Raw genomic sequence first — 26,667 nt, 5'->3', positions numbered from 1 at the left:
CTATTTAAGTTCCGCCTACGTCAGTCATCTTGCCCAAAATGCTGCACGTATGAACCGAGCGACACGTTCATCTAGATCCCCAGTGCCCCCCAGAACTAGCGCCCATCCCGGCTAAGATGAGAGCAAGCAAAACGGCTCTTGAATCCCTACAAGCAAGCTGACAGACACACGTCGTAGAAGTGGGTGCAGCGTTCGCGACACGTGAGCAGTGACGTAAGGCAAGACGTCCGCCGGCGCGCGCCACAGTGCGGATGAGTGCCTGAACTAAACGTCCCTGCTGCTCTCATTGGAACGCGGGCGACGCGTAGTCATTGTTTATACAGGCTGCGTTGGTCAGGCTAATCAGGTATGTAGCATTGAGCTCAGTATTCGTGTAAAAAAAAACACAAAAGAAACATAGAATGCGCATGATGGATGATAAGGCGCCGGTGAACAATGGGACCCCCCCCCCCACTCTATGTGTTCTGCTAAAGATTAGGTATGCAGCTACTCTCGAAAGGGGAAAGGGTTGACGTCATTCGAGGGCTAGAAGATGCGTCAGTCTAAGCAGGACCGCGCAGTTCTCACCCAAGTAGCCGAACGCATGCGTCAGGACCCGGCATTTGCCGCCAGAGAAGCCCAGTGCAAGTGACAAGCCGCCGAGACAATGAGGAACATTTCATATCCTCCCCATCAGCATGTGTAATGGCTGCGCTAGACATCCCCTTTCGCAGATCGGGATGTCGTCCATTTTTACAACTACGAGACAAAAGCAAGGATTATTGGGTTTATGTAATAACCTTGGAATTCCTGGGCCCAAAAGGGGCAAGAGATATTCCCTTACCATCCTGTTTTGCTTTTCGCAGGCACTTCGGTACGCAGAATCACCGGTGGGGGAGAGGCGTTGGCGCAAGCCGGAGCCCAGCAGCCCAGAATCGTGTGTAGCGGGACGGCGTCCGGAGCACTTCGGCTCGCCGTGCCTGCAAGCGAACCCGATGACGAAGAAGTTCGAGGGATCCGAGGACTGCCTCTTCCTCAACGTGTGGACGCCACGCATAGACCCAACGGTGAGTGCAGCCAACAAACTCGCGACTGTCGCCTACGAACGCCCGTTTCTTTGTCGTGCCACCACATAAAGTTTGCAAGCCAAAACCTTGCTAGCAAAAACGGATATAATTGCTTCAGATTCGTTGGCGTCTCCATCACGGACTGCCACTCTGGAGCGGTAGACTGAGCCTTCGACACTTCAAACATCATTCGCATGAGATTAGAGAAATATTCCTTACAGCGCTTTGAATAACTGTCACGGTGGTGTGTGGCCATACGTAACTTACGAATACCGAACGAGGCCAGGATCATCACGATGTATGTGGCACCGCGTTATCACTCTCTACGGGCGTAAATGGAATCCCATGTGCATCCACAGAGATATCATTTTTCAAGGTCAACTGAAGCGAGTTCCAGAAAACAATTGGCTCCGATCCACGCTGTGAAGATGGTTGGACTGTGGACCTGTAAACGACACCCACAACGATTGCCCATGCGGCGTTACATGAATTCACACACGTGGCTCTACATAGAGTGAAACCAGAGATTCTGCCAGCCGTTACCTCGGATTCGCGTTTCTTCTGTTTAGGTATTTACTGGTTTGTGATGGTGTACATGCATATGCATGCACTGTGCGTAGAGACGGTGTGCATACATTTCAGTGCGCACATACACGCATCCTATGTGTGCGCGTATCCATGTGCGCACTCATGGATACACGCACTTGTTCCATGTGCGCCCACGTGCTCAGGGCTGTTAGGCAACCCATGCACATGGTCTCTGTAGTTAGGCAACGCACCCTCTTCAAGCTAGGCTTCTTTTCCTTTGCCTTAGCTCTTTGAACTAAGCGTCTTTAAAATATTGAGGAGCGGGAGGAGTTTATAGGCGCAAAGCAAACGAAGTTAAAGTGCAACTCGGTAACGAATGCACTAAGCAGCCGTTCGCGGAACCGCCAAAAAATTCGTGCCATAACTTCTTACGTAGTGTGATGTCGCGCTGTCTGGTATCGGATCGCTCCGAGATATCAACTACAGTGTTATCATAGACATTGTGACATCGCACAAGTCAATGATATCACGGACTTCAACGCCGGTGAATAACGCACCTCTTAGATGCCTAGTATCTCCTTAAAAATAGGGTCCCTGTAAATTTTATGGCACGACTGAAAAAATAAAGCGTCATTGCTGGCTTGTTGGTGAGGTCTTCCCCAAAAAAGTGAAAATGTAATTCGGAAACAGAGCTCTAGGCAAGCCTGTATGACTCCGTTGCTGTTAATGGAAACTTTTCCTTTAGGAGCTACAAAATGTTCAGGAGTGGGACGTGTTTAAAAGTAGAAAGCAACGAAAGCAAAAGTGTAACTCTGAAACGTATGCAGGAAGCAAGCGTTCGTGAAACCCTTACAATTTTGCCGAATCGAAGTTCCCAGCTCCCCTTCAGACTGGAATTTTGCCTATTTTGGAGTAATCGTCGCTCTACAGACCTTGGTCCTCCGGAGAGGAATGATTTGGCCACCCAGAAGGCTGGTGCGGTCTTTAACGTGCAGTGAAGTCTGCGAGTACACGAGCGCGCAAGCATTTACCACCACCACGTGAAATGCTACCCTTTTCGCAGAGCGCGCGCGGTTACCCCGCAATGTCTGGCAGCAGCGAAACCCGACATGCCCAGCCGCTGCACACGCCTCGCAGCGACTGAGCCCTGCGGAAGAGGGAGGGCATCCCTTGAGACAGGAGGAAATGAAGCTTGGTAGCAGTCCAGGTCCAGTCCTCCTGTTCTCCAACTGGCGGAAGGGGCGGCCATCATAGGCAGAGCCGTGTTCTCCGCCAGGTGGCAGTTACAGACGCGCCCCTCTCCGCTGTGGCCTGTACGGTTAGCCCGTCTGTCACAGGAATGCCCCCTGTTGTTTTACGGTGTTTTGAGTGTTCTGTATTTTTGGCATTTTCGTGTTTGTTCTTGTTGGGTGTCTGTTGGTTTGCGATGGCGTACATGTGTATGCATGCATCGCGCGTAAAGACGGAGTGTATACATTTGAGTGCGTACATACACGCATTATATGTAAACATGCGAGTGCCTTTACATACACTCATACGAAGAGTGGATTCGGCCCTCTTGGCGTGTCAAGGACACCTTGACGGCACTCCTGAGCTTCGTCTGTGCGGCCTCAATGGCTCGACATTGTTAGCGTCCTTCCTGCCCTCCACCTTCCCCTACGGCTTTGGGCTATCCTTTTTTAATAAAGTTTTCTTCCTTTCTCGGACTCACCGGGGCGTCGTCCTGAACACAGTAGTGGCGGCAGAAACAAAACGGAGAGGAGCGTCCGTCGAAGTGTGAGGAGGAGGGCGGCACGCGCGGCTATGGCGCCATCCCTCTCACTGCTTTCCCCTCACTCTTGTTTCATTTTTCGCCTCCAAAAGCACCCTCCCCCTCCCCAGACACTGAATCCGAACCACCGTCTGTCTCTCCTTCTCTACGTGTGAGTGTAGCTTAGTCCGAAAGACGACGGGCTCTCGATCCGCTTCTCTTGAGGCCCAGGTCCGATCCCTGGCGGTGCCAGTAGTTTGTTTGTGTAGCCTGGGGGCCGCCAGTATCCAGTAGTAGCCTGGGATGTTTGTTTGCGTATCCAGTAGCAGCCTGGGAGTTTTCTGCTGACGCGGACGCGAAAATTTCCTTGGCTGGTTAGAGGTATACTGCTTCGCAGTAAAAAATCAAAGCCAGCTTGCACAACGGTGCAAGCCATGATGTCACAGCAAAGCTGTGTTCGTCTTAGTAAGCTAAACTCGAAGAGCATCATATAAGTCACTGGAACCATTTACTTTGTGTATATCTATATAGCGCTCGCCAGCAGAACAACAAATCAAACGCTAAGTAAAGTATATAAGTGCTTTTTGTATGCAGTGTCCTCCTCAGTCTTCATAAACGTCATCGTCCACCACCGCAATGTCTTCATCAAATGCCCCCTCTTCGTTTAAGACCTGCACTTCCTCTCCTTCTTCTTCTTGTCCTTGGCGCTTGTGTTCTCGCCAGGCAGTGCAGCGCGCTTCCTGATAGGCCACCTGTTCTTTGGGATCCGGATCTTCTTTGGTCGCCACATACCCAAAGTGCACGACCTAAAATTGAATAGAGTTCTGCCGCCGCCGCCGCGGCGGCTCCGGGTTTTCTAAGCGCAGGTTGTTGCCCGTAGCAGCGCGGGGCGAGTAACGTCAGGAGCAGACGACAGTCATTTTGTCGGCGGCGCTGTTTTTTATCAATCGCTTGCGATCACGTGCTCTTTCTCCATTCAAATAGTAACGTTTCTAATTTACAGTTATGTGTAGCGGGCGCATTTCTCTTCCTTGCGCCCTATTTTTGCCAATCCCCCACCTGGCTACGTGTCACCGGTAGCTCTCACGAGACGCACGCTCACGTGCGCTCAGCATTTTTTTGGCATTTTTTCTGTTCATTGACAGCGCAACCAAGAGCTTAAACAGCTAACAGCTCTGGTGTTAAAATAAAAACCCTTTACCAACACTCTAGGAACACATGTTCAACCTTCTCCGGGTTTCTTTACACGGGTAGCAGTCAACACCCACGGAAGGTAGTGACCGTTCTTTTTTCGCCAAATTTTCACTGGTAGAACGCCCGAGTGAAGCTTAAAAAAGAACGACTTAACCAAAGGCAGTATTTCTCTTTCTTTTACTCTTTTCAGTACACCTTGCCCTGGTACTGCACAGTACACTAATTTGTGCAATGGCGCAGGCAAAACAATATCCGCATGGTAGCGGCCAGACTGCTCCGCGTCACACTTTACGAATACGCCAGGCTGAAGTGCGCTTGTAAAAATTGTGTTGCCAGTGCCACTTCGCGGAGACAACCCTTCGTTGCTCCAAGAGAAAAAATCGAGACGCAACAATAAAGTCTGGGAGAACCTTAGATAACTTCACCTGACACACACTGCGCAGGAAAGAATCATTCATCTAAGGCAGAAACAACAACCCATTGGCCACTTGTCTCAAAAACATGCGAGAGTGGAGGCTTCCGGGCCGCACGCACCGAAAGAAGTACCTGCGCCTCGCTTGTTCCCACTCGGACTTCCAAATAAAGACTGCAAACACACGGTGGAGATCCTGTACGTTCTTACACGAACAGTTGAGTTGCTGAAGATCGCACCACAGTTTAATTATAAAAACACAAGTTACACAGCGAAGCCCCCGCTAACATTGAAACAGCTAGAGCCTTTCATTTTTCGGCCTTTTCGCGCAGTTCAACAGTCTGCTTGCGCCAGTAAGTAGTACTATCGACATAATTTTCTAACGGTAAGCCCAAGTATTTCGCTGGCATCGTCTACCAGCTGATACACTCCAATACACTCGGTACGCTGTCCCAATGGCCATGACAAGAACCCAAACATTCTTGCCAGTTTTCGGCACTGATCAGTTTTGGAACAGAACTTTCAGAACGACTTCAGCGTGTTTATAGCGACGCTTATGCTGCTCCTATCGACACAAAAGAGAGCAATATCCCGAAAATACACTTAGACACGCACCTCACCCGAATATAGTCGAAAGTCATTGATGCTATCACTCTTGATAATACACAAACCAAAGGCTTCAATGTAGACACATAAATGTGCACTGACTGTTACTATCAACCTTTTCATGCGTTAATCTTACATAAGATCATGGGCTGTGTTTCGTACGCGCAGTTGCATTTTCCTGTCGACTGCGCCGATTATAGGGCCGAGACCACTGATAAAATGACAGCTCCCAGGACGAATAAGCTGAAAAGGTCTATAGTCCCTAATGCAAAATTTGTGCGCAGCGCGAACTGCAGTCATATCAATCACGGTACACATCTGCTGCGTTTCAGGAACTCATCGCGTGATCAGCGAACGCACGGTGGCGCGCGCTACTCTGCCGATATCTCGCAGCCCTTTGCTGCCGCCGAGCATGTTGTTGCATGTCGTGTTTGAACCTCGCGCGCAGATGTCACGTGGTTCGGATGAGCCACAAACGAAGGAGGAGCGCCTGGTGAAAGTGTCAGGGGTAGGGCACTCCACTGCGGCAATGATTGGCGAAAGTGTGAAGGGAAGGCAGTGAGACATACTGGACCGTGGCGACGTGCCGGGAGATGACGCCTTAGCAGCGCGTGCTGCCATCCCTCTCACCCATTCGCCAGACGCTGCTCCGCAGTTTTCTGTCTGCCTGGGGTATCTCGTTCGCTTTCTAGGTTATGCGTACACCACTTCCGCCTTCGCCTTCACCGCCACCGCCGCCGCCAGACCAGTATACCGGATGCCAAAGTTTAAAAAAACATTAAAAAGCAGCGGGGTCAACGGGCAACCCCGAACTACTAACCATTTAACGGGGATGGGTGTGCCGATTGTGTTGTGGACAGCAAGCTTAGTAGTACACCCGGTGTACACCATGCGCACACCGTTACGTATATCAGACGTGCAGTACGATAAATGTTCTAACAAGTTTTAAAAAGTCAGAAACGTTCACGCGATACCTGATCGAAGGGTTTGGCCAGGTTTTTCTGTAGCATGGCGAAAGTACGCGAAAACTCCCGAGCGTTCGAAATTGCGGCGCACGTTAAACATCCCCAGGTGTTCAAAATTAATCCCAAGCCCTCCACCACGGTGTGCCTCAACGTCCATGTAGCGCCGGAGAGTTACACATAATATTAATCATCATCAGCATGGCCAAAGTACCTTGACCACTATCGCGACATTCCTAAACACTTGGGGCGAGTCGAATACTATCGACCTCCCTTTTATCCCACATGTTTGGAGCGGTCCCACAATATTTTTGTTGACAATCCGCAGGCGGGGTGCCAACACTTTCAACAGAACCTTACAGTCGCAATTCGTGAGACTAATGGGTCGATACCCGATATTTTCCTGAGTTTGGCGGCTCCGTCTGGTTTTGGTATGAAAACAATGTGTGACACTAGAAATGAAGGCGGAAGCAACCCGTCCTCTTAAACTGGAAGCACACTTTACACAACACAGGACTAAGGTAGTCTTTAACGTTTTGTAGAAAGCTTCGGATAAACCACCGTGCTCCTGTGTCTTTCCAGGGCTAAACTCGTGGGTAGCCTTGAGCACCTCGTCTACGGTAATATCCCTTGCGAGATACTCTAAGGTTTCTTCGGCCACGATGGGCATTAAACACATAAACTCCCCTTCAAACTTAGCGCATTTGCAGGGTGACGCGCAAATAGCCCTTCATACTGCTCACAGAAACAACATTTGGCATTAGCCTGGTCATATACAGTACCCCGTCATAAAATCATTTCGGCTATCACATTTCTACTCGCGCACGCTTTTTTTTCGAACTCAGTAGTCGGTGCTTCGCCAAGTAGGAAACATTCAGCCCTTGTGCGTACAACCACGCCTAGATAAGGTTCCTTATCGAAGACTTTAGATGCGCTTTTGAGGTTTGAATGCCATCCATAAACATTCCATTGATTGATTGTGGGGTTTAACGCGCCGACGCAACGCAGGCGATGAGGCGCGCCGTAGTGGAGGGCTCCGGATTAATTTTGACCACCTGGGGATCTTTATCGTGCGCCGGAATCTCGTACACACGGGCGTTTTTGCTTTTCGCCTCCATCAGAAAAGCGGCCGCCGCCCATAAACATTTAAGGCGATTTACTCTCTTCGTTTTCAAAAACATAAAGATTACTCCGCAGCCAGGCCTCTTTTATTTTTTTCTCATAGTTTATTGCTGAAGATCTTTCAACGACCTTCGCATTTAACTACTTGTTTAAAATGTTCGCTTTCTGAAGCGTAGCTGATGTCTTTACTGCAAAAGGCCTTCAGCGCGCATGCGTCAACCGGGCCGACGAACGCTTCGTCCTGTAGCAACTTGTTATTGAGTTTCCGCAGACCCAACCGAACGCGTTTTTTCGCTTTGCTATCCTACCAAGCGATACAAACAGTAAACGGTGGTCGCTTAACGACCATGGACGCTTGGTAATCATCACATTCAGGCAGATGCTCAAGCGAAACATACACTTTATCAAGTCATGCATGACTGTCCCCTGGAAGGGAGGGTAGCGGACGATGTCAGCACTACCAGAGTCCTTCAATCCTTTAAAGCATTGAAGGACTCTGGCCTGTAGATCTTCCAGTGCGAACCCAGTGACGATATCGTTAATCACTGCGGTACTCACATATCGATAACTCTTCGGGCAGCTCTTACCACGTGAGGAATCCACGAAGTTAAAATCACCCAACACAACCAAAATCCGTTACGTGTTACACCATGTTCGCAAATCCTAAACAAACACATTTCTTTCAGCGGTACTGTTGGGTGCATTCACGCACCACTCTTTAACACATCAATCTAAGTCAAACACAACAAACCGCCCCGTTTCCTACTCGGTGATGGTCCTTAAAGTCGCCCCTATATTACGCTGTATTAAAACCACGGACAATCAGGCGAAAACCAAAAACGCCCATGTGTACGAGATTTCGGCGCTTTTTAAAGATCCTCAGGTGGTCAAAATTAACCCGGAGCCCTCCACAACGACGCGCATCATCGCCTGCGTTGCGTCGGTGCGTTAAACCCTACAATCAAGCAAACCACGGACAATCCAACCGCATGAGAAACGCAGACATCTTAGCGCGCCATGAAGGTCGGCACCATACGGTCGTTCTGGACCTCCCTCTCAACCTCGGTCTCTGGCAAGACCATGATGACCAGATCTTAGTCTGCCACGGGTCTATGCAACTGATTGATTGATTGTAGGGTTTAACGCGCCGACGCAACGCGGGCGATGAAGCGCGCCGCAGTGGAGGGCTCCGGATCTCGTACACACGGGCGCTTTTGCTTTTCGCCTGCATCAGTAAAGCAGCCGTCGCGGCCGGGAATCGAACCCGCGACAGCGTGCTCAGCAGCGCAACGCCTTAGCCATTGAGCCACCGCGGCGGGTGTCTACGCAACTGGACTTGACGCCTCAGATCAGCCATGGCATTTAGTGTGGCAATGCGGTTGAGCGTGTTTAAAAGGAACCAAATATGCCGTAAAATGGTTGCTTTAAACACCACGTAAAAAGAGGGGGGGGGTGCGAAATTAACTCAACTCAAATGACTTTAACCGGCTCGAACAACCAGGCAGTCTACTCGCGTTCGCTTCCTCCGAGAGCAGCACAAGACCGACCGAACGCAAAAGACTGTTCTCTTCGCGGGACCGTCGACGATATTGCGGGCAACAGTACTCACTCTCTTTTGAAGCCCCGGTGTGGCGCTAGGTTTGTAAGCCTGGTGGAGTCGGTCGGTCGGAGGCCACGTTGGCCTTCGTCTTGAAGCTCGAAGGTCCCCGCGACACCGCCTTCGCAGGCGGCTCCGCAGAACTTGGAACCTCCGTGCCTTCTGTGTTGACGCTGCCTTCGCGCTGCCGCTTTGCGACGGCACCACTGGTTCCGTCACCTCCGAGCTCCATGTTCGGGAAGCTCACGACGAAAGCCGGAGCTGTCATCGTCGTCTCCTTCGCCTGGCTGGCCGCCTTGGTGCCGCTGTACTGGTTCGGCGAGGCGCGGATTTGGCGTCTTGGGCTGACCAAGCTGCACCTTTCCAGGAACGCCCTGACGAGCCCGGCCACGACCAGCACCACCGGGACGTGCTCCATCACCCGCCACTGGTCAGCCACCGTCTCCTATGCGTACGCCTCGTCGATGAGGTTTTCGCGGAGCTCGCCGTCCCTCGCAGGGCCGGTGAAAGTCGCACACGACTTCACGGACGCACTCACTTCGTGTCCGAAGCGTTGACACGACGAACACTGCAGCACCTTGCAGTCGCGACGGATGTGCCCCTTCGAGCTGCAACTCAAGCACTGGGGAACCCGGCTGGCGACGATTGCGGGAGCCGTGTCGCCCGCAACACGAAGTTCATACGGCAGGTCATCCGATGTCCCATCCGCCTTCAACTTGAGGGTCACCGAACGTAGCGTGGAACACTTGTCTTGGGTGCCGCCGACGCGTCAGTGGTCCCTGCACACGTCGCCGACACGCCGGCAAGGCGCCAGCGCAGAGCGAACAGCACGTTGTACAGCAGCCAATGCAGAATGAGGCGCATTTCCTAGGTTCCCGCGTCAATGACGATGCAGCACCGATCCGTTGTCTTAACGTCGTTCACGGCCAAAGTCTTCTTAACGAAATCCGCCGTCTTGAAAATCGCCGCCCAGAAGTGACTCATCTGATAAGCCCCAATGCACTAACATCGGGGAGCAATGCCAGTCAAGCCAAAGTGTCGCAGAAACCCTCGACACAGTAAGGGCAGTCTTGCATGCCCGCATGAAGAAAGACTGTATACATCGTCGACTGACCTCAGGGAAACTGGGCAAAAGAGCGTGGTATTCCTCGATATACTGATCAGATATCTTGTCACCGGGGGTTAAAAAGCCTGCCAAAGCCACTCCTTAGGCGTAGCTATCTAGTGAAACTATAGGCGTAGCTCCCCCTCCTTCGTCGGCTCACTAGCGCTACCGGAAGCCCGATTGCACCATTCAGGCATAGTCGAAGCAGTCTTGATTTGGAGAGGCGTGTACGTGCCATATTAGACAGGAAAACCATGCACCCCTCCGCTTAACGGCGACGATGGTTGGACGAATGCTTTCTTCATGCGAAATCAAATGGCGAAGGGTCAAAGTCAAGGCTACTGCGATCAAAAGTCCAAGCTGCGTAAGAGTCAAAGTAAAGCTCGGTGAGTCGAAGTCCAGACCGTTTGTGAGCCAAAGTCCAAACTCAGACGACAACCAAAGAATCCCTCAAAAAAAAAAAAAAGCTTTGCGTACAACCACCGCCGTCGTTAGACGGAGGGGTGCATGTTTTTTTTTTTTTGTTTGTTATTCGCTTTGGGGACGAAAAACAATGATCAAAACGCCGCGAATAAAACAGCTAAGACGTAGAAAAGCCCCGTGTGATACTTTCATAACTAGAGAGTATTTACTCTTACCTCAGAGAGTCTGCCACTCGCTCACTCAGCCCCTCTTCTCTAAATAATGCGTCGGCGTTATTAACCCGACAACTTTCCATTACTCATTTCTCCACACAAAGCGCGTGAGTTCACCCAATAAAAAAGAAAAAGGAAATCAAACGCCAAATAGACCAAAAGGCTTTATGAACAGGCTGTCATGAATAATGATGCAGTCTGCCAGCCCGCTGCTATGAGTTTTAGAAGACGTAAACAAATTGCTCTCTCCCGGTGCAGCCCACTCTGGCGCGCAATCCATATCACGTCGCCGCCGGCGTCTACGAGCATCTCCGCCCCAAGAATGGTTCTGCCGCTGTGAATTTTCCCCGGCGGGCCTTGAATCTCTTGCAGTGCCCACAACAGGGATCTAGGAACCCGGCTAACAACGACATCGGTCTTCTTTTAAGCGTTTGCGGCCAGTTAATTAATCACATGAACCATCTCGTCGGCGCCTTTCCACGTTAGATTAAAAGAGGGCGCGCGCTATGGCTATGACGGATACTGGGTGCTTTAATAATTAGCGCGGGCCGTAGTTAGGTTCCTTCGCCTGTATCTGGGATTTCTAGGAGACGTTACTGGGTGCGTTTACGGCCTCTAAAAGTGTCCCAAAATTGCTTTGACACATAATGCTTTTCCTACTCATGGAATGTGGTAAGAAACACAGCTTTAATCTTGGCAAGGAATCTAAAGATGCTTTCCGCTCGAAGTCTGCCATCCGCTACGTAGGGGAGAAAACCGAGATTTCTGCTATTAGGCGTGCCTTGCGAACTTCCCCAGATATATTTTTCCGTTCAGACGAAAAACTAATTGCTAAATACGTTTGATAAACCAGGTAATTAAACAGACGATGAGGAACTTCAACATCGGCTTTTGTTTTGCCAATTAGGGCTTATCTTTGACCGTGGAATACGATAAGTCGGTTGCAGAAGTTGCAAGAGTCTCCCAATTTTTTTGTCGACTTAGTAGTGGCACTTCACCTCAAGCTTTTAGTTAGCCGGACCAAAATCTTTACAAACAACCGTAATTTCATTTTACCACGACCTTTGCCAGTAAATAATCATATGGGGTACTTATACGGTGGTGGAAGGGGGGGGGGGGGGGGTTGAGGACGTGGCCTCAGCGAGTGGCCGTCAGCATGTTCCAGTTGCCGTCTGTGCGTCGCTTTGTGAACATCGCCTTGCGACTGTCAACGGTATCATCGTGCATACGCTTCGGAGCACAAATCTCAAAAGCAATCTTTAAAACATCGGAAATTTCAGTGAGTGAGCTCAGATCTTCCACTTTTGAATCGCGTATCATAGCTACCCCGCTATTATGGCATTTATTACACATATAAGAAATGATATGCCATATAACAATTTACTAATCACAGTACTTAAAATGCAAAACAACACGGGATGTCTTAAATTACACGGGGTGTCTTAAGAGGGATTATTACTTGCTACAAAAGGGTAAAATGAGGTACCTAAAACAGACCAGGGTGCCATTGAGCCTCAAGAATAATGACTCAAATCACCCAAATAAGGCACGTTTGCCGACCAAAAACGACTCTGCATCAGATTGTCTCAAATTTATTTCTGTTGTAAGGTTAAAACTACAGAATATACCGAATGAATATACCGAATCCTTGTAAAATCACTGCAATCTCATAGCTGCACTTCAGTAGTAATATCTAAGGTTCGCATCACTTTCCATTGTTCTGTGAATTTTTTAAGATCTCAATAACAATTTTAGGGGATGTCGTCTCACACCTCTTTACATCGCCTACCCATCGTTCACTTTCAATGGAAGGTGTCACCTTCATTCGCTGATTCGTAACTTTTTGTGTTCGGCGTTGCCCCCCACCCCCCCTCTTCCTCAATACCCTGCCTAATGGTGTACCAGGCTTCTCCCAAATCGAGTGAATGGCGTATTTCTTTGCTCCCAAGCAGCATTTGCGCTTTTCTGCGAGTTGTCGGCAGCTGCTCTTCACCAAGCACCAACCCAATCGCACCCCAAGGCGCAGCTCACAGTAAATTGAGCGAACGAGGCGCGCGCAGGTGCCTTTGACACACCTTCGAGGCATCCGAGACCACACCAGTCAAGTGCTTCAGATATGAGTGACGTGCGTTGTGCACATCATCCGTCTCCCCACAATGTGGTTGTTGTTTACAGTTGGCTCACGGTCACCAGTTTACTTCCTTTCTCGCTCGGTGTCGGAGCCGACTTAGGGCAAAAAAGCCAAACTTTCATTCAGGCAAGCATTCTTTGAACAGAAATCGACCACCGCAAGGTTCGTGAACAATCACACGGAGAACTTAGTATGGGGCAGCGTTGCCGGAAGCATATTCGAAAAAAAGGCTTTTTTATCTGGGATACTCAGCTGTGGCTGGACGCTGGTAGCCTTCCTCTGTTGTGAGGCGTTTTTTTTTCAAACTTGCATGCCTGCGCATCTGTCTTCGTTCTGAATGAGGGCTCACATAATGCTGCTTATGCTCATCATTCTACCGAGAAGCCGATCAAGTTCTAGACTCCGCCATAAGACGTGGGCGTCAATATCGCCGTCATCATTCTGTTTCTGACGTTATTGAAGCGCGGAAGGAAATGCGACGGACGCGCATTATGCAAAAAGATGGTGATTCGGCTTCTTTGGTACACGCTGTTCACGTCGCTTATGTGCGAAGTGAAAGGCTACTGTTAACAGTACAGTCACCATACCACACCTTATGCTACTGAGGAGCTTAATGTCAGGGAGCTATCTGGCAAACTAGAGTGGCGTCATTCTTTTCCGCATACGTGATATCCCGGGCGATGTTTCCAGCGATTCGTAGCCTTATTGGTGCAGCGCTTGCGATCACCCCCAAATTTCTTTCACGTATTACCTGAAACACGTAGCCGAATTATAAAAGGAAATCTGGCCACGAGTCAAATCATCTTTGTTTTAAAAAATTCGATATGAGATTCCCCTCTGTGCCGGACTTGCGGTGTGCGCGAGACTGTAAATCACTTGCTGTGCGTCTGCCCTCGATTCGCTGCTGCGCAAAAAACTGCAGCGAGCTCCCTCTCTCGTGTACGTCATTAAGGCAGTCTCGAACTGTTTCATTTTCTTGGGCCAATAGTGCTGACGGTACCTTAGGTACAAAAGTTCTGCTCCAGTTCCTACGAGAGACTGAACTGGACAAATCTCTCTCGATCACAGACAGAGCAAGTGTGCCACGATACCTACTATTTCGCACTGTGGCGTTCATCTATTTATTTTTCTTGGGTTGGTGTTGTTACTTATTTTTTCCCCGTCATTTACTTTCCATTTTGTTTCAGCGTTTTCATTAACGATTTTCTTTTCAGTGGTATTTTTATGTTCGGACTCTGTTGGCAGCATTCTCTTGTTTTTCTTGTCCTTTTTTTTTCTTTTTGTAACGTTTCATGTTTGTCTTCTTCTTGCTGGTATGGTAGTCTAAACACTGGGAACAAAACTGAAGCTAATTGAATACCCTTCATTGTGATGGGGGAGGACAGAAGGCCGTAGTTGTGGAAAAGGGAAGAGTGTAGAAGAGGTGGCGATCAGTCAGTCATGATTATTTTAAAAATAGCAACCGTGCGAACAGAAGCAATGACACAACAGGGGTTAAAAACACCGACCAAAAATACATTTCGTAAAATAAAAGACATTTCGGCTCCCACACGGGAGCCTTGTTCACAATCAAACGTCTTTTCTTTTACGAAATATATTTTTTTGGTCGGTGTTTTTATTTCCCGTTTTATCATGACCCACGCCGACCAGACGGGATTCCGTCCAACCATAGATTTCAGAAACAATGACACAGAAAGACGACGGGACGAGCGCTGAATTCCAACTGATTTTATTCTGATAAAAACTTCCGCCTTTTAACCGCACTCTTCCTGTTAACCACGCCATAATAAAAGATGAAAAAAGAAAAAAAAAAAACTAGACTTAGAACCTTTCATAAACACCACCAGGTCTACACGCGTTCACGCACTTGGCACAATCTACACAAATACCAAGTTGTGACATAGCCGATGAACAGCAGGTGTTCAAAAGGAAATCTATCTCTTTTTGGGACAACGTGATTGACCCCCTGTTCACACATTTACTACTCAGCCTTTCAATTTCGTGTGCTTCAATTATTTCTCGCGTAGTTGGTCATCTGCTCCTTCCTATCACCTCGCATATGTCAAACAGTTTGCACCCGCAAAATTTTCAAAGCAAGGCTAAGAAGCCATCATTCCCTTTCTGAACGTTGTTGTCCCGCCCCCTCAATCGGTCATTAAGGCATATGCTAAGGTTTCTGTTCGCTCTGTAGCTATTTTTCCAAATGAAATACCGACTCGCCAACAGAACACATTGTTAAGCAGTCATGATTAGTTCTGGTGGGAGACGATGCGTGGTATCTTGGGAGGGGGAGGGTACAGCCCAGCTCACATTACCTTTGCCAGGATTGTCCTAATAAAAAATGAGCACCGATAGACTGAAAGTGAGGAATGTTCCTTCATTTTGTTCCCAAAATTTTTCCCTATGTAAATATATGTCAACCCCTCTCGGTTTTCTGCTGTTCTTCATCAGAAATTGACAAAATTGTTTGGTTTTTCTGCAAGGTTGAAGAAATTATTTGAAGCAATATTAGAGAGTGTCCAATGTGCCGTAAACTCCCTTAAAGGCTTCACAAAAATAAAACGAAACAAAACAAAAACTCGAGACACGGGTTAGTTAATCGATTGCAGCAATTGAAGAGGTGTTAATCTACTAAGATAAAAAAGTGGGGTTAGCAATTACAACCCACTTTTGCGGATAGGAAAAATTTCTTAAACTGGAAGTGTAATCTAAATACTCCGGTCTTGTTTCACCTATGAAAATATAGATTACACTTTGAACAAATAGCTATAGAGCTCTTAAGAGACATGTACTCACACCGCTCAGATAGTTTGCGGCCCTGCTGCAGTGCACTACTTTCGAGCACGGCTTTTTGAACAAACCCGGGCACGTCATAATTATTCGTAAAGTATAGTGCCGCTGTGAAGAGCCATGCCGAGCAACACGAGCGCTGCTTCTCGTGGTCTGAAAATGGTAGCTTTGCGAAGGATTTTTTTTATCACTTACGCTTTATTCTCTAATATCACAATAATGAAGACCACGACTGTGTAATTTCAACTTGGCCTTCAACATTCATTGTTGCGTTTAAAAGGGTTCTCATAATGTTTATCCGCAACTATAAACACGGCATGGCGCCACATTAGTTACACTAATTAGTTACACTAAAAGAGATTAGTTACACTCATCTTAGCCCTCCATAATTGAGTTCATGAGGAGTTATTGTACACCGAAAGCGCTTATTTGTTTCCAGCTCCTTCTAGTCGTTCATACTTCGGTGAGAAATAACACCACGGTGCCTCCGTACAATGACCACTGTCACCGCACCGACTAGAGCATACAATCAGCTTTTGTTTTACGTTTATGTAACAGGAAAAAGGCGCCACAGGTTGGACGCGCAGGGACGTTTTGCCTTTACCTAACTGGGCCAGATGCTCGCAGTTTCGCGCACGGGCAGTATTTGGACATTTCTGCACCCATGTTTATTGTCAACAAAACAGCGGTACTGTCACCTTGTGGTGATTTCTTACAAAAAAAAAATCGTAACCTCAAGCTATCTCTACGAATAACCACAAAGCCGAAACAGGCTGCTTATCCCGGAACCGATTATTGCCTTCTAGTCACTCAACAGATGATCTTCCCAAGCATAAATCAGGTTACCTCAAATTTTGCCGAGGTTATCAAAATTTTGCCGACGTAAAAGAAAACCTCACCACCCGTAATACAAGTTTACAGCAAAACGTGTAGGAAGCAAAAGCAGCAGAATACAGAAACGAATAGCTAAAGGAGGAACAAGACCACTGGTATCCACCGAGAAGTGTCGTTAGGGGTTGTGTGCGACCGGTGCCGGGAAGATCGATGGGACTGGGCGCCGGTCGCCAGAGCCGGGCCGGTTTCCTCCGGAGGTCAGAGTTTGGGAGAAAGCAGGGAAGTGGAGGCTTCCTCGACGAGATTCGCGCAAGCGGTCGATTTAAACAAACCAGAGCGGCAGAAAAAATGCGCGCCTCGCGTGACAGCCCTCGCTCAGCGGCAGCACGTAGAAGACGCCGGGCAGAGACTTTATCTCGGGTTTTGCTTGCGAGTGTCCCGGTGCGGAGGCGTCTTTTCTGGTTTCCGTTCATGCGAGGCTGCTTTCTTGCGTTTTCTAGAATGAAATTTATTGGCTGTCAGCAGTCTGTTTCGCACTTTACAGCATGCGATTAGATTTTCTTATTCGTTCAGAACTCGACCATCTATCGAGTGCCTTAAAGCTTTCTTCCGTTCTTGTTTTTTTTTCTTCTAAATGGAGAGAGTTGGCTGAAGATGTTGACTCACTTCCTAGAAACAGCTTATTTTTCCTCGACACTTGGTGTTAACCACGCTTCCAGAGTACCCCTACACTGGAATCTGGCATTACGTTGATACGACATGCTCTTTTTAAATGTATTTAAAAGTGGGGATTCACACAGCATGCATTCATGCCCTTTGAATTCCCCCCTAACTCCTTCCGAATGATAAAATTGGCGCATGATGCACATTTGAGAAGTCTTGCTAAACATGTTTGTTTGATGGTTTAGTGAGTTTATTTCAATATTATGCGTTTGGTGGGACCCACGGCAGAGCTAAAAATAACCATATAGGCGTAATTGAAGAGCTACATCTGATGTGAAAAGCAACATTATACGGAATGTTAAGGGACAAACTCTCACAGACATTTAAATATCCGGCAAGCCTACGTTTATTGAGCAGGAAGCCTCAGGCCATTCGGCATAATTTTTTCTGCACCCGATAATAATTTCCTGACGGGAGAAAAATTTGTACATGCTGTTGTTGTTTGAGGGAGGATATTTTGATTTTGATTGATTGTAGGGTTTAACGCGCCGACGCAACGCAGGCGATGAAGCGCGCCGTAGTGGAGGGCTCCGGATTAATTTTGACCACCTGGGGATCTTTAACGTGCGCCGAAATCTCGTACACACGGGCGTTTTTGCTTTTCGCCTCCATCAGAAAAGCGGCCGCCGCGGCCGGGAATCGAACCCGCGACTTCGTGCTCAGCAGCGCAACGCCTTAGCCACTGAGCCACCGCGGCGGGTCTGAGGGAGGATATTTTGAATTGCTACAAAAGATACAAAACTATCCCCTTTTCACGTGAACTACAATGGTTTTTATTTCTCTTTTTTTTGTGTGTGTGGGTGCGTGCCACTATAATCGTCGGCACAATGTTCTCTTTTCGAAGACGTTGCAGCCGTTAGAAAGGATGATTGCTCAGATATAAGAAGTTCTTTTTATGCTGGAGAAAATTTTTTCCTATGTTTTGTTGCTTATTTTTGAATGTTCTACTACAGGCATTTATGTGTCTGTATGGCTACCGCCGCCTTCCACATTACTGAGGTTTTACTGCCTACTACACCTCAAGATGTTCTGCATAGCTATAACTAGCAACCAAAGCTTGCAAACCTTCGCGATTATGAACAATTTCAGTTGATAGTAGGGATTATTAGGTTTAACGCGCGGTAGCTACATAGGCCATGAGACGCGCCATATCAGAGGGCCCCGGATTAATTTGGATTTGATTGAGTATAAGGTTTAACGTCCCGACGCTACACAGGTGATGAGGCGCGCCATAGTGGGGGACTCCGGGTTGATTTTGACCACCTGGAGATCTTTAATGCGCGCCGAAATCTGGAATACACAAGCGTTTCCGTTTTTCGCCTGCATCAGAAGAGCAACCGCCGCGGCCGCAAATCATCCCGCATCCTTCGGCTCTGTAGCGCAACGCCTTAGCCGCTGAGCCACCGTGGCGGGAATGACTAATTTCAAGTCTTGCTGCATACATACTTCTTTCTGTATGAAATACAAAAGTTTGAAGGAAGCAAAAGCAAGCCTTTAAAAAAAAATTTATTTTGCATCTGCTTAAGCACTGTTTTTCGTTAGCGTCAAGTTTACTTCAAAAGGCAGAGTCGTAAGGCTCCCAAAGCTGGCATAAATAAATATCAGGAGACAACCTAGAGTCTTATAAATACGTCTAAATGCGCAAAGCAATATCGTACAACATCCCCCGGCAAATCAACCCCTCTACGACGCTGTGTTACCGACGAGGAAAGGCCGCTACGTTAGACTATCGCTGACTTCGTTTAAGCAGATCATTTATCTACATATGGGCCACAGTAGTCATGATCAGAATTATCTTATGTGCTCTAATAACCACTGCGATCAAAGAAAAACGGGAGCTTATCCAGTACGTCCCGTGGGTACTTCGTTCAAACAAGAGGGGAGGGGGGGCTATAAATTGTTTTAGGCAACGGTCGTTTAAACAACATTCCATGTAGCCTACCAGCTTGTGAGGTATTTCGTAAAATTCAATTATCAAAATCGCACGGAATTCTTATGACCATTGGGAGGAGGTTTTCCTATCGCTGCGTTGCTTATCTGCGACTTTGTTGCGCGCTTTTATATGACTCCCCCTCCCTTCTCTCTTGACGCTGTACTTCAAGGCCGGCCTGGACGTGCTGGTGTGGATCCACGGCGGATTCCTGCAGCTGGGCTCCGGCCACCAGCCCGGTCTCAGCCCTTCCGGCCGCCTGGCCAGAATCACCAACGCCGTGCTTGTCAGCTTCAACTACCGTCTCGGGCCGCTCGGGTTTCTCGCGCTAGCGGCGCTCGGACCGGACGTGAACCACGGCCTGTGGGACGCAGCGCTCGCCCTCACCTGGGTCCGCGACAACATCCGGGCCATGGGAGGCGACCCTGCCAAAGTGCGAGGCAGTCCGTTTGTTGTTTAAATGGTCGATTATATTTATGGGCGCTGTTGTGTTGTGAAGAGATGGCGTCATCTTTGATGCCGAACTTGTACTAAGAGATGCAAAGCTAAGTCTTTTGCAGCTGGCGGCTTAGCTTAGAATTGCAGGTTCCAGGATGTACCAGAAATATGATCGCGAGAATTTCACGACGGCTGATTTAGACGTTCCTGCTCTTGTACAAGGCGTAGCAGCGAATAGGTAGCCTGCCGCTACAGAATTTCAAGACACCTCCAAGAAGCGTTCATGTTGCAGCAGTTGACAACTTACAAGAGACAACTCACAAAAGGATTATTTTTTTATTCATTATTGGCAAATAACTGGCCTTGTGTGTATCGGTTCACGATAATGCAGTGTCAAAGACAAGGATGATAGAAGAAAGGGCAAAGCGCACCCTGCAACCCCATGGTCTCTTACTCTTTTGCTTCTACTTGTTGTGCTATACTATGACAAACTGCTCGCATAGATAACGAAAATAAAGAAATCTTAGCCACGGTGAGAAGATATATTTGATTATTCACTACGAAGGCCTTGGCATTACCAATGTCGATAAAGCGTGCGGATAATCGCCACGACTGTCAGCTTATCTTGTGTTATCAGCAGTTTTTAATCATCAACCACCCTAGCAAGCCAAGTGTCTCTGCCAGGCTAATCGCGTAAGTCTCATTAAAGAGCTCTCTCTCTCTCTCTCTCTCTCTCTCTCTCTCTCTCTCTCTCTCTCTCTCTCTCTCTCTCTGCTATAGGTGTCTGAACCGCAAGAGCAGCTTGTTGTTGACATACGGTTGCCTGTCGAGTATTGGACAGCACATTTGTAATGAAATCAAGCTTTGTCTTTTATGTATGTTTTTTTTTTCATGTCGTTTCTGATTACAACGCTAAACCCCTCAATTAACAGCCCGGCGGGAACCGGTTCGGCTTCTTCACATCTCAAAATATTGTTCCTCAGGTCACAGTGGTGGGCGCGGACGCCGGTGCCTCGCTGGCGCTGGCCCTCCTCGCTGCGAGCCCGCAGGCTGGCTGGGGTCGACTCTTCCAAGCAGCCTGGCTTGAGGGCCCCTCTTCTGTCCTCAACAGAACATATGCGCAGGTAACGTAGTGTTTACATTATGCAACCCTTGAAAGGGAACCTAATAGGTAAAGGCACAAAATAAGAGGAACATGTTTCTCAACCCCGTTCGGCTACCACTTGCCGTCAGTCCGCACTTCAGAGAATAAAAGCTGCCACTACCCCTGTGATAAATTATACTTTCTGTGTACAAAAAATAAAAAGAGTTTATTTAGCAGAGTTCAGTGGTGGGGACCATTGTTACTTACTAGAATTTCTGATAAAATCTGCACGTTAAACCATTCATCTTGAGTTCTGAACAAATGTTTTTTTTTTTGTTAACCACTTCATTCCAAGTATTGTTGATTGATTATGAGGTTCAACGCGCTGACGCTGCACAGGCGATGAGGCGTGGCGCAGTGGAGGGCTTAACATTGATTTTGTCCACCTGGGGTTCTTTAATGAGCGCCTAAATCTCGAACACACAGGCGTTTTCGCTTTTGCGGCCAATGAAAATGCATCCACCGCGGCCGCGATCGAACCGCGTGCTTGGGCTCAGCAGCACAACGACTCAGCCACTGTGCTACCGTGGCGGGTGTGAAGCATTTTGCATACTGTAGGTTTAAAGCATGTATGTTCATCTTTCACTATATAGATACAATGGAGCTATCTTTCTAAAATCGAGTGCGCGAAGTAACAACAACCTTATGAACATTGTACTGTTCGCTGTTTAAGATGGGGTTCTTGCAAGCTTCTGTTCTTGCCAACAGATTTGTTTTCTGGGTAGGTGTTCTTAGAAGCCATGGGTGGCTAAAACGCTCCCACCTCCTTTACTTTCTTTAGTTAGGTATTCTCGGAAAAGAATAGCTTAGAATGCCTGGAATGTATAACTTTTCTCACTTATTTCGAATTGCAGTGCACCTCCTGTAACTAAGTCGAATTGATGATGATGATTATGCTTAGCGTCTTCCCCTTTGGAACGGAGTGGCGTTGCACAGCGACCTTATCCGAGACACACCTGTACAATCACCTCGTCAAAAAAAAATAAAAAAAAAACCTTTACGGAATTTTTGTTCTACTCTGACTTTTAACGAAACAGCGCGGCACACGGGCCAAATGGAAGAACAGATGACACAGGCGCTGACTCTTACGTTGTTCTTTATTCGTATGTCTTCCCGGATTCTTCTCTGCTCTTTTCCCACCAAAATTCTAACCGTCTTTTACTAACCTCTGCTGCTGTCAAATTCACTACTCCGTTAACCTTAACGCCAAGGGCTTCCGGAAGCTGGATGTCGTCCTCACTCAGGACTGATGATACCCTTGCACTCCGCTACAATCTGTCGCATGGTTTCTGGCTCCGTGCCGCAACGTGCGCACACTTCTTCCTATACCAGCTCGCGGATAAGCGTTCCTCCAGTTGGCAAGTGCCATCTCTTGAGAAATTCTCTTCAAACATACCTGTTTTATGTACAGCACGTTTGTATCGCTTTTTTTCCGGCGTGAGCGGTAATGTTACAATATATCTAAGCTCCCCTAACTAACAACGGTCAGAGGGCAGCATCCCGTAAAGCCTCATGTATTTCTGAATTATATTCCACCCACTATTGGGTTTCCCGCACATTTTGTGTCCTCGTTTCATTCTGCTACCGCTGTAATAAGAGATCTGCCGTCTCTATAGGCCCTTTAGTATTCTCTAAACTATAGAATAAAATACGAAAACTGGCTCTACGCGGAATTTAAAATGACGTGAAGATTAATGTTTTCACGTATTTATGTGCAAGCTGTAAAAATTTGTCTTTACCCGCACCTGAATATTTGTCTATCCCATGGCAGATCGTGTCTAAGGAATGCACTTCTTATTTCATGGAAAGCTTAGCGATTCTCAGAACTCGTCCGCAATATGCTGGTTCGTAACTCCCAGAAACACCAGAGCAGTCATTGTGCCTTTTTGTCGTAAGGTCTCCCTTCTTGCTCGGCGCCTCCTCTTTCTCCCCAGGTGGCCAAGCACAACAAGGCCTTCTTCCAGCAGCGTTCGGGCTGCGTTAACGCGACCTGCCTGCGGGCTTTAAGTGCCCATGACGTCATCAAGGCCCATTTGGGCAAAGACGACCCATCGTTCAGGATCAGAGACCAGAACGACCTGCCCATTCAGGGAATCTTCCCCGAGCAGTTCCTCGTCGTGGACGGTGAGCCAGTCCGCTCTAAAGTGCCCCACTTTCTGCTTATGCGTTTCCACGCCCGGAAAATTTGAGCCCTGCGTGCGTGGCTGCCCTCCCTTTCAGAAACTACCGTTTTATCTCTCCACACAGAGTCATTTGCTCGGCGACTGTTCGCTGTGTTTTGACTGCGAAGTAATGTGCGGCGTTTCTGCTGCGTGACGAGAAGAATTACTGGTAGTGGAGACCCAGCAAAGCATAAGGGAGCACCCCCGTTCTTAGTTAACCATGTGTATTGCCCAGAGGCACGCGCAAGCACATTTTAGGACTTATACAAAAGCCGTGTGATGAGAAGAGAAATGGGAAAGAGCAATGTTCTTTCGTTCCTTGAGTTTCCTTTATCAAAGCTTTCACAAATTAGGCAACACTTCGAAAGCAAAGGTCTCTACGTTTTCAGCATCAGATGCATCGAACAGTACCAAAGCCACCCGCGAATTATTTTGAGTACGTCCATGAACAGTTTTAGCAAAGTGCTGAAAAATAAAATACTTTAAAAGCGTACAAGTTTATGGTAATACTTCTTACCCCACTGCTTTCTAAAGAGGACGTAAAGCCACTCAAGCACGGTTATTCGCTCATGACATAATGTAACTATAGAACTTTCTATGTAACTTTTATCTTACGTCATCGGGTCAAAGGCTCTATATTTCTCCTAAACTGGAGAGAACAAAGCCAACAAAAAACAAACAGCTAGCAGTTGCTGCCTGACACCAATTTTCATGCAAACTTGACAGTCATGCGGGAATTGGCTAAGACGGCCAGGACAACGTTCTGCTAGCTAGGTCGGCAGAGTCATCTGGTGTCGTGAAAAAAAATACTGAACCCCCCTCCCTTCCCCCCCCCCCCTTCCCGCCGCGGCCAAGCCCTAGCGTGAATATAAGTGTTTTTTATGACATCTACTAACCAACATACGCTCACATAATCCATACTCGCATGTACGCTAAGGGATTGGCCAAGATTCTACAATATCTATATGGACTGTCTCAAGCCATATGCGCATCGTTCGCTCCTTTTATGCTGTCCTGTTTAGTCGGAGGGTTATTTTTCCTCGGATGAATACAACAATTTTTTTTTTGCGCCTGAACCCTTCTACTAGATACTAGGATGGCTCAATAAACAACAGGTTTTTTTTATAAACTTTAACTAAAGAAGAGCCTACGTCTTGAAAGCTGCACACATTTTCTGGTGGTCTCGCAGTTCATAACAAGCTGAAAAAAAAAAAGAATTCGTTATTCTGGCTTATTTGGAATCAACAGCGCGTTTTTAAAAACATTACTCAGAAAACAAGGCCCGCACATCTCCGAACTCTAAGCCGCGTGGTTTCTGTTTTCTTTTTGAAAAACACTGCCGACTCTTCCCTGCACATTTTATGTGTGCCTAGTGCTTTGAAGGAGAGAAAGAATGCCTCCTTTTACGACGTTTGGATCTTTTCTTCCCTTACCTGTCTACTTGTGACCCAACGTTCGATACCTCTTTGTGCGAAATAACTGTTCTTCAACGTTGAAGTTTCCAGAACTAGATCATTTGTCAATACATTTTTAGCACCAGGCAGCAGCTGTAGCATAATTATTATGAAGAGAGGTACATTTCCGGAAACCTGAAATAAATTATAACCAGTAAAAAGAACAGTCCTGGGGCCAGATTTTTGTTCCCTTAAAGCATTTCTGTGTGGTTGTCTTAAAGCGGAAAAGGAAAAAAATACTTTCAGCATTATTCCACCGATGCTGCTTCGAGCTAATCCAACAACTGTCGACTCTATTTTTCCTACCCTTAGCCCATTGTGACCTCATGCGCCACTTGGGCAGGTCCTAAAGTCTAACTGAGAGCTACTACGGCCTTTTTTTATCTCAGTGAAAACAACATTTGTGTTTTTCTTTCCTTACGACGTGTTTTTTTCTCTTTGTTTTGTTCGCTTGTTTCAGGCACGCTCCTTACAAAACCGCCGCTGGAAATGATCGAAACCAACTCAAAATGTGATATACCTATTTTATTCGGTAAGAGAAATAGCGCTCTCACCGTTTGTACGGACTCCAGAGGATCAATTTTTCGAGCCTTTACCAGAATAGCTGACAGCTTAGAATAGTCATTGCCCAATTCGGAATCATCACAGTTCTAAACGTTTTGGTGTGAAATAATTTTAAGTTTGTTTTAGGTGCACAGTGAAATTTATGTCCTTAAAATAGGTTTTCCTTATTCTACCTGCTTAAACGTTTAGCTTTTGTTTAGCCGTGTTTTCGGCTTTGTTTTAACTGCGTCAGGCCACGAAAAGAAGACCCTTAAAATTTTCAGCATTCATCGAAGCTTGTTTCCTTTCAGAATGGAAGAAGGAAGGAAAAAATGGATTAGACAAGCTTATTTTTAAGAAAATCCTGTTTGCCATTCACGAGAAGTTGATCTTTGGACATATGTAACATTCCACTATAAATGCCGGAAAGAATTAAATGCCGAACAATCTGTACACAAAGGCAGCCAAATCGTCTGCAAAAATAAAAAAAAAGATACATACCAGTTCTTTATTTTCTAGGATCGCTTAAAATATTCCTCATGTGACTAGAATGAACCTTCAGTTAGGACGAAACGATATGTAACGCTAGCTTCAAACAGAAATTCGAAATTCGAGCACTGATTCGTGAATTCGCATTTACTTCAGGGTCTTCTTCCCAAGCCGTCGATTTATGGCCCGGCCCGGATGATCTGGGTCACTGGTCTTGGAGCCAGTACAAGAAATATGTCACGACAAGCCTGGACAGCTTCGGCTCGGGCATCACGCAGATGGCGCTGCAACTTTACAACATCACCAACGCCACTGGTAACGTACTGCCCACTCATGCGGCTCCAAACGAACATTGCGGATGTTGTGGATGCTGCCATTACAGTAAAATTGTATGAGGAAGCAAGCAAAACTGGAGGCGGAAAAAGAAATACATGAGTTAGACGTCGCTCTCAGCCTCAAGTGAAACGTTAAGCATCCACATGCCCACGTTTTTGGCACATCGCATTACCGGCATTATGAATAGCTCCGAAATGACTGATTCTGGTGAAAAATTTTCTTGTGCATCTAGCAGACAACGCAAGACTTTGCTTTGTGTTCAATATCGCAGACCTTGGAGGCGCCAGGTGTGACTCTCTGGGCAGCCACTTCGTTTCGTAACACACAAAAACCGTGGAATTTTTTAGAATGATATCCTACCAGTTTAGCATTCAAAATAAAAGCGTGCTGTATGCAAAACATCTTTCTGACAAAAATGTCTTGCTCGATTTGTGAAAGCAGTCCCTAATGTCTGAAGGAGCAGAGTACCCCCTCAATATTAGCCATGCTCCTTCGGCTTTCTTCATCTAATGTAGGCACCAACTAAAAACAACTTGGACTGAAGCATAATGCAAAATGTACAATACGCACCAAATGAAACACGAACACGAAAATGTGAATCAGAACATGCAAATTGCGCGATTTCTTTCCAAACAAGTCAAAATGACGCGCGGCTTGGTTACAAAAACGAAGTCCCGAAATGGGGCTTTCCGAAGATTCCAATAGCGCGCCATTATTAGACCTCAACGAACAGTAT

General features: G+C 47.3%; 2 protein-coding genes across 3 annotated transcripts in view; one reads left to right on the top strand and one right to left on the bottom strand.

Annotated features, from left to right (window-relative positions):
- LOC144174228 (para-nitrobenzyl esterase-like) overlaps window positions 1–26,667 on the top strand; it is an 85,260-nt gene that overhangs the window by 52,336 nt on the left and 6,257 nt on the right. For both annotated transcript variants that reach the window (XR_013323446.1, XM_077702790.1), the window contains exons 3-8: window positions 846–1,046; window positions 19,538–19,798; window positions 20,787–20,927; window positions 22,882–23,071; window positions 25,024–25,095; window positions 25,752–25,910. Coding sequence is in view for 1 of the 2 variants with exons in the window: in XM_077702790.1 (XP_077558916.1) it covers window positions 846–1,046; window positions 19,538–19,798; window positions 20,787–20,927; window positions 22,882–23,071; window positions 25,024–25,095; window positions 25,752–25,910 (1,024 nt within the window). In the remaining variant the exon portion in view is untranslated. The remainder of the gene's footprint in view (window positions 1–845; window positions 1,047–19,537; window positions 19,799–20,786; window positions 20,928–22,881; window positions 23,072–25,023; window positions 25,096–25,751; window positions 25,911–26,667) is intronic.
- LOC144174229 (uncharacterized) lies at window positions 824–10,767 on the bottom strand. Its single transcript, XM_077702791.1, has 2 exons — window positions 9,230–10,767; window positions 824–959 (listed from the first exon to the last, which is right to left on the bottom strand). Exon 1 carries the CDS (start codon window positions 9,633–9,635, stop codon window positions 9,255–9,257), a length of 381 nt encoding a protein of 126 aa, XP_077558917.1. The 5' UTR covers window positions 9,636–10,767; the 3' UTR covers window positions 824–959; window positions 9,230–9,254.

This window comes from Haemaphysalis longicornis, unplaced genomic scaffold, assembly GCF_048455015.1.
Source record: "Haemaphysalis longicornis isolate Haplotype H1 unplaced genomic scaffold, Haemaphysalis longicornis Haplotype H1 scaffold_3, whole genome shotgun sequence".
Classification (NCBI taxonomy): Eukaryota; Metazoa; Arthropoda; class Arachnida; order Ixodida; family Ixodidae; genus Haemaphysalis; species Haemaphysalis longicornis.
Note: the sequence above shows the minus strand (reverse complement) of the source record. Positions and strands in the feature narration are given on the sequence as shown.

Bases quoted from the DNA above. Each gene is read 5' to 3' on its own strand.
- LOC144174229 (XM_077702791.1), bottom strand. From the start codon at position 9,635: ATGGAGCACGTCCCGGTGGTGCTGGTCGTGGCCGGGCTCGTCAGGGCG.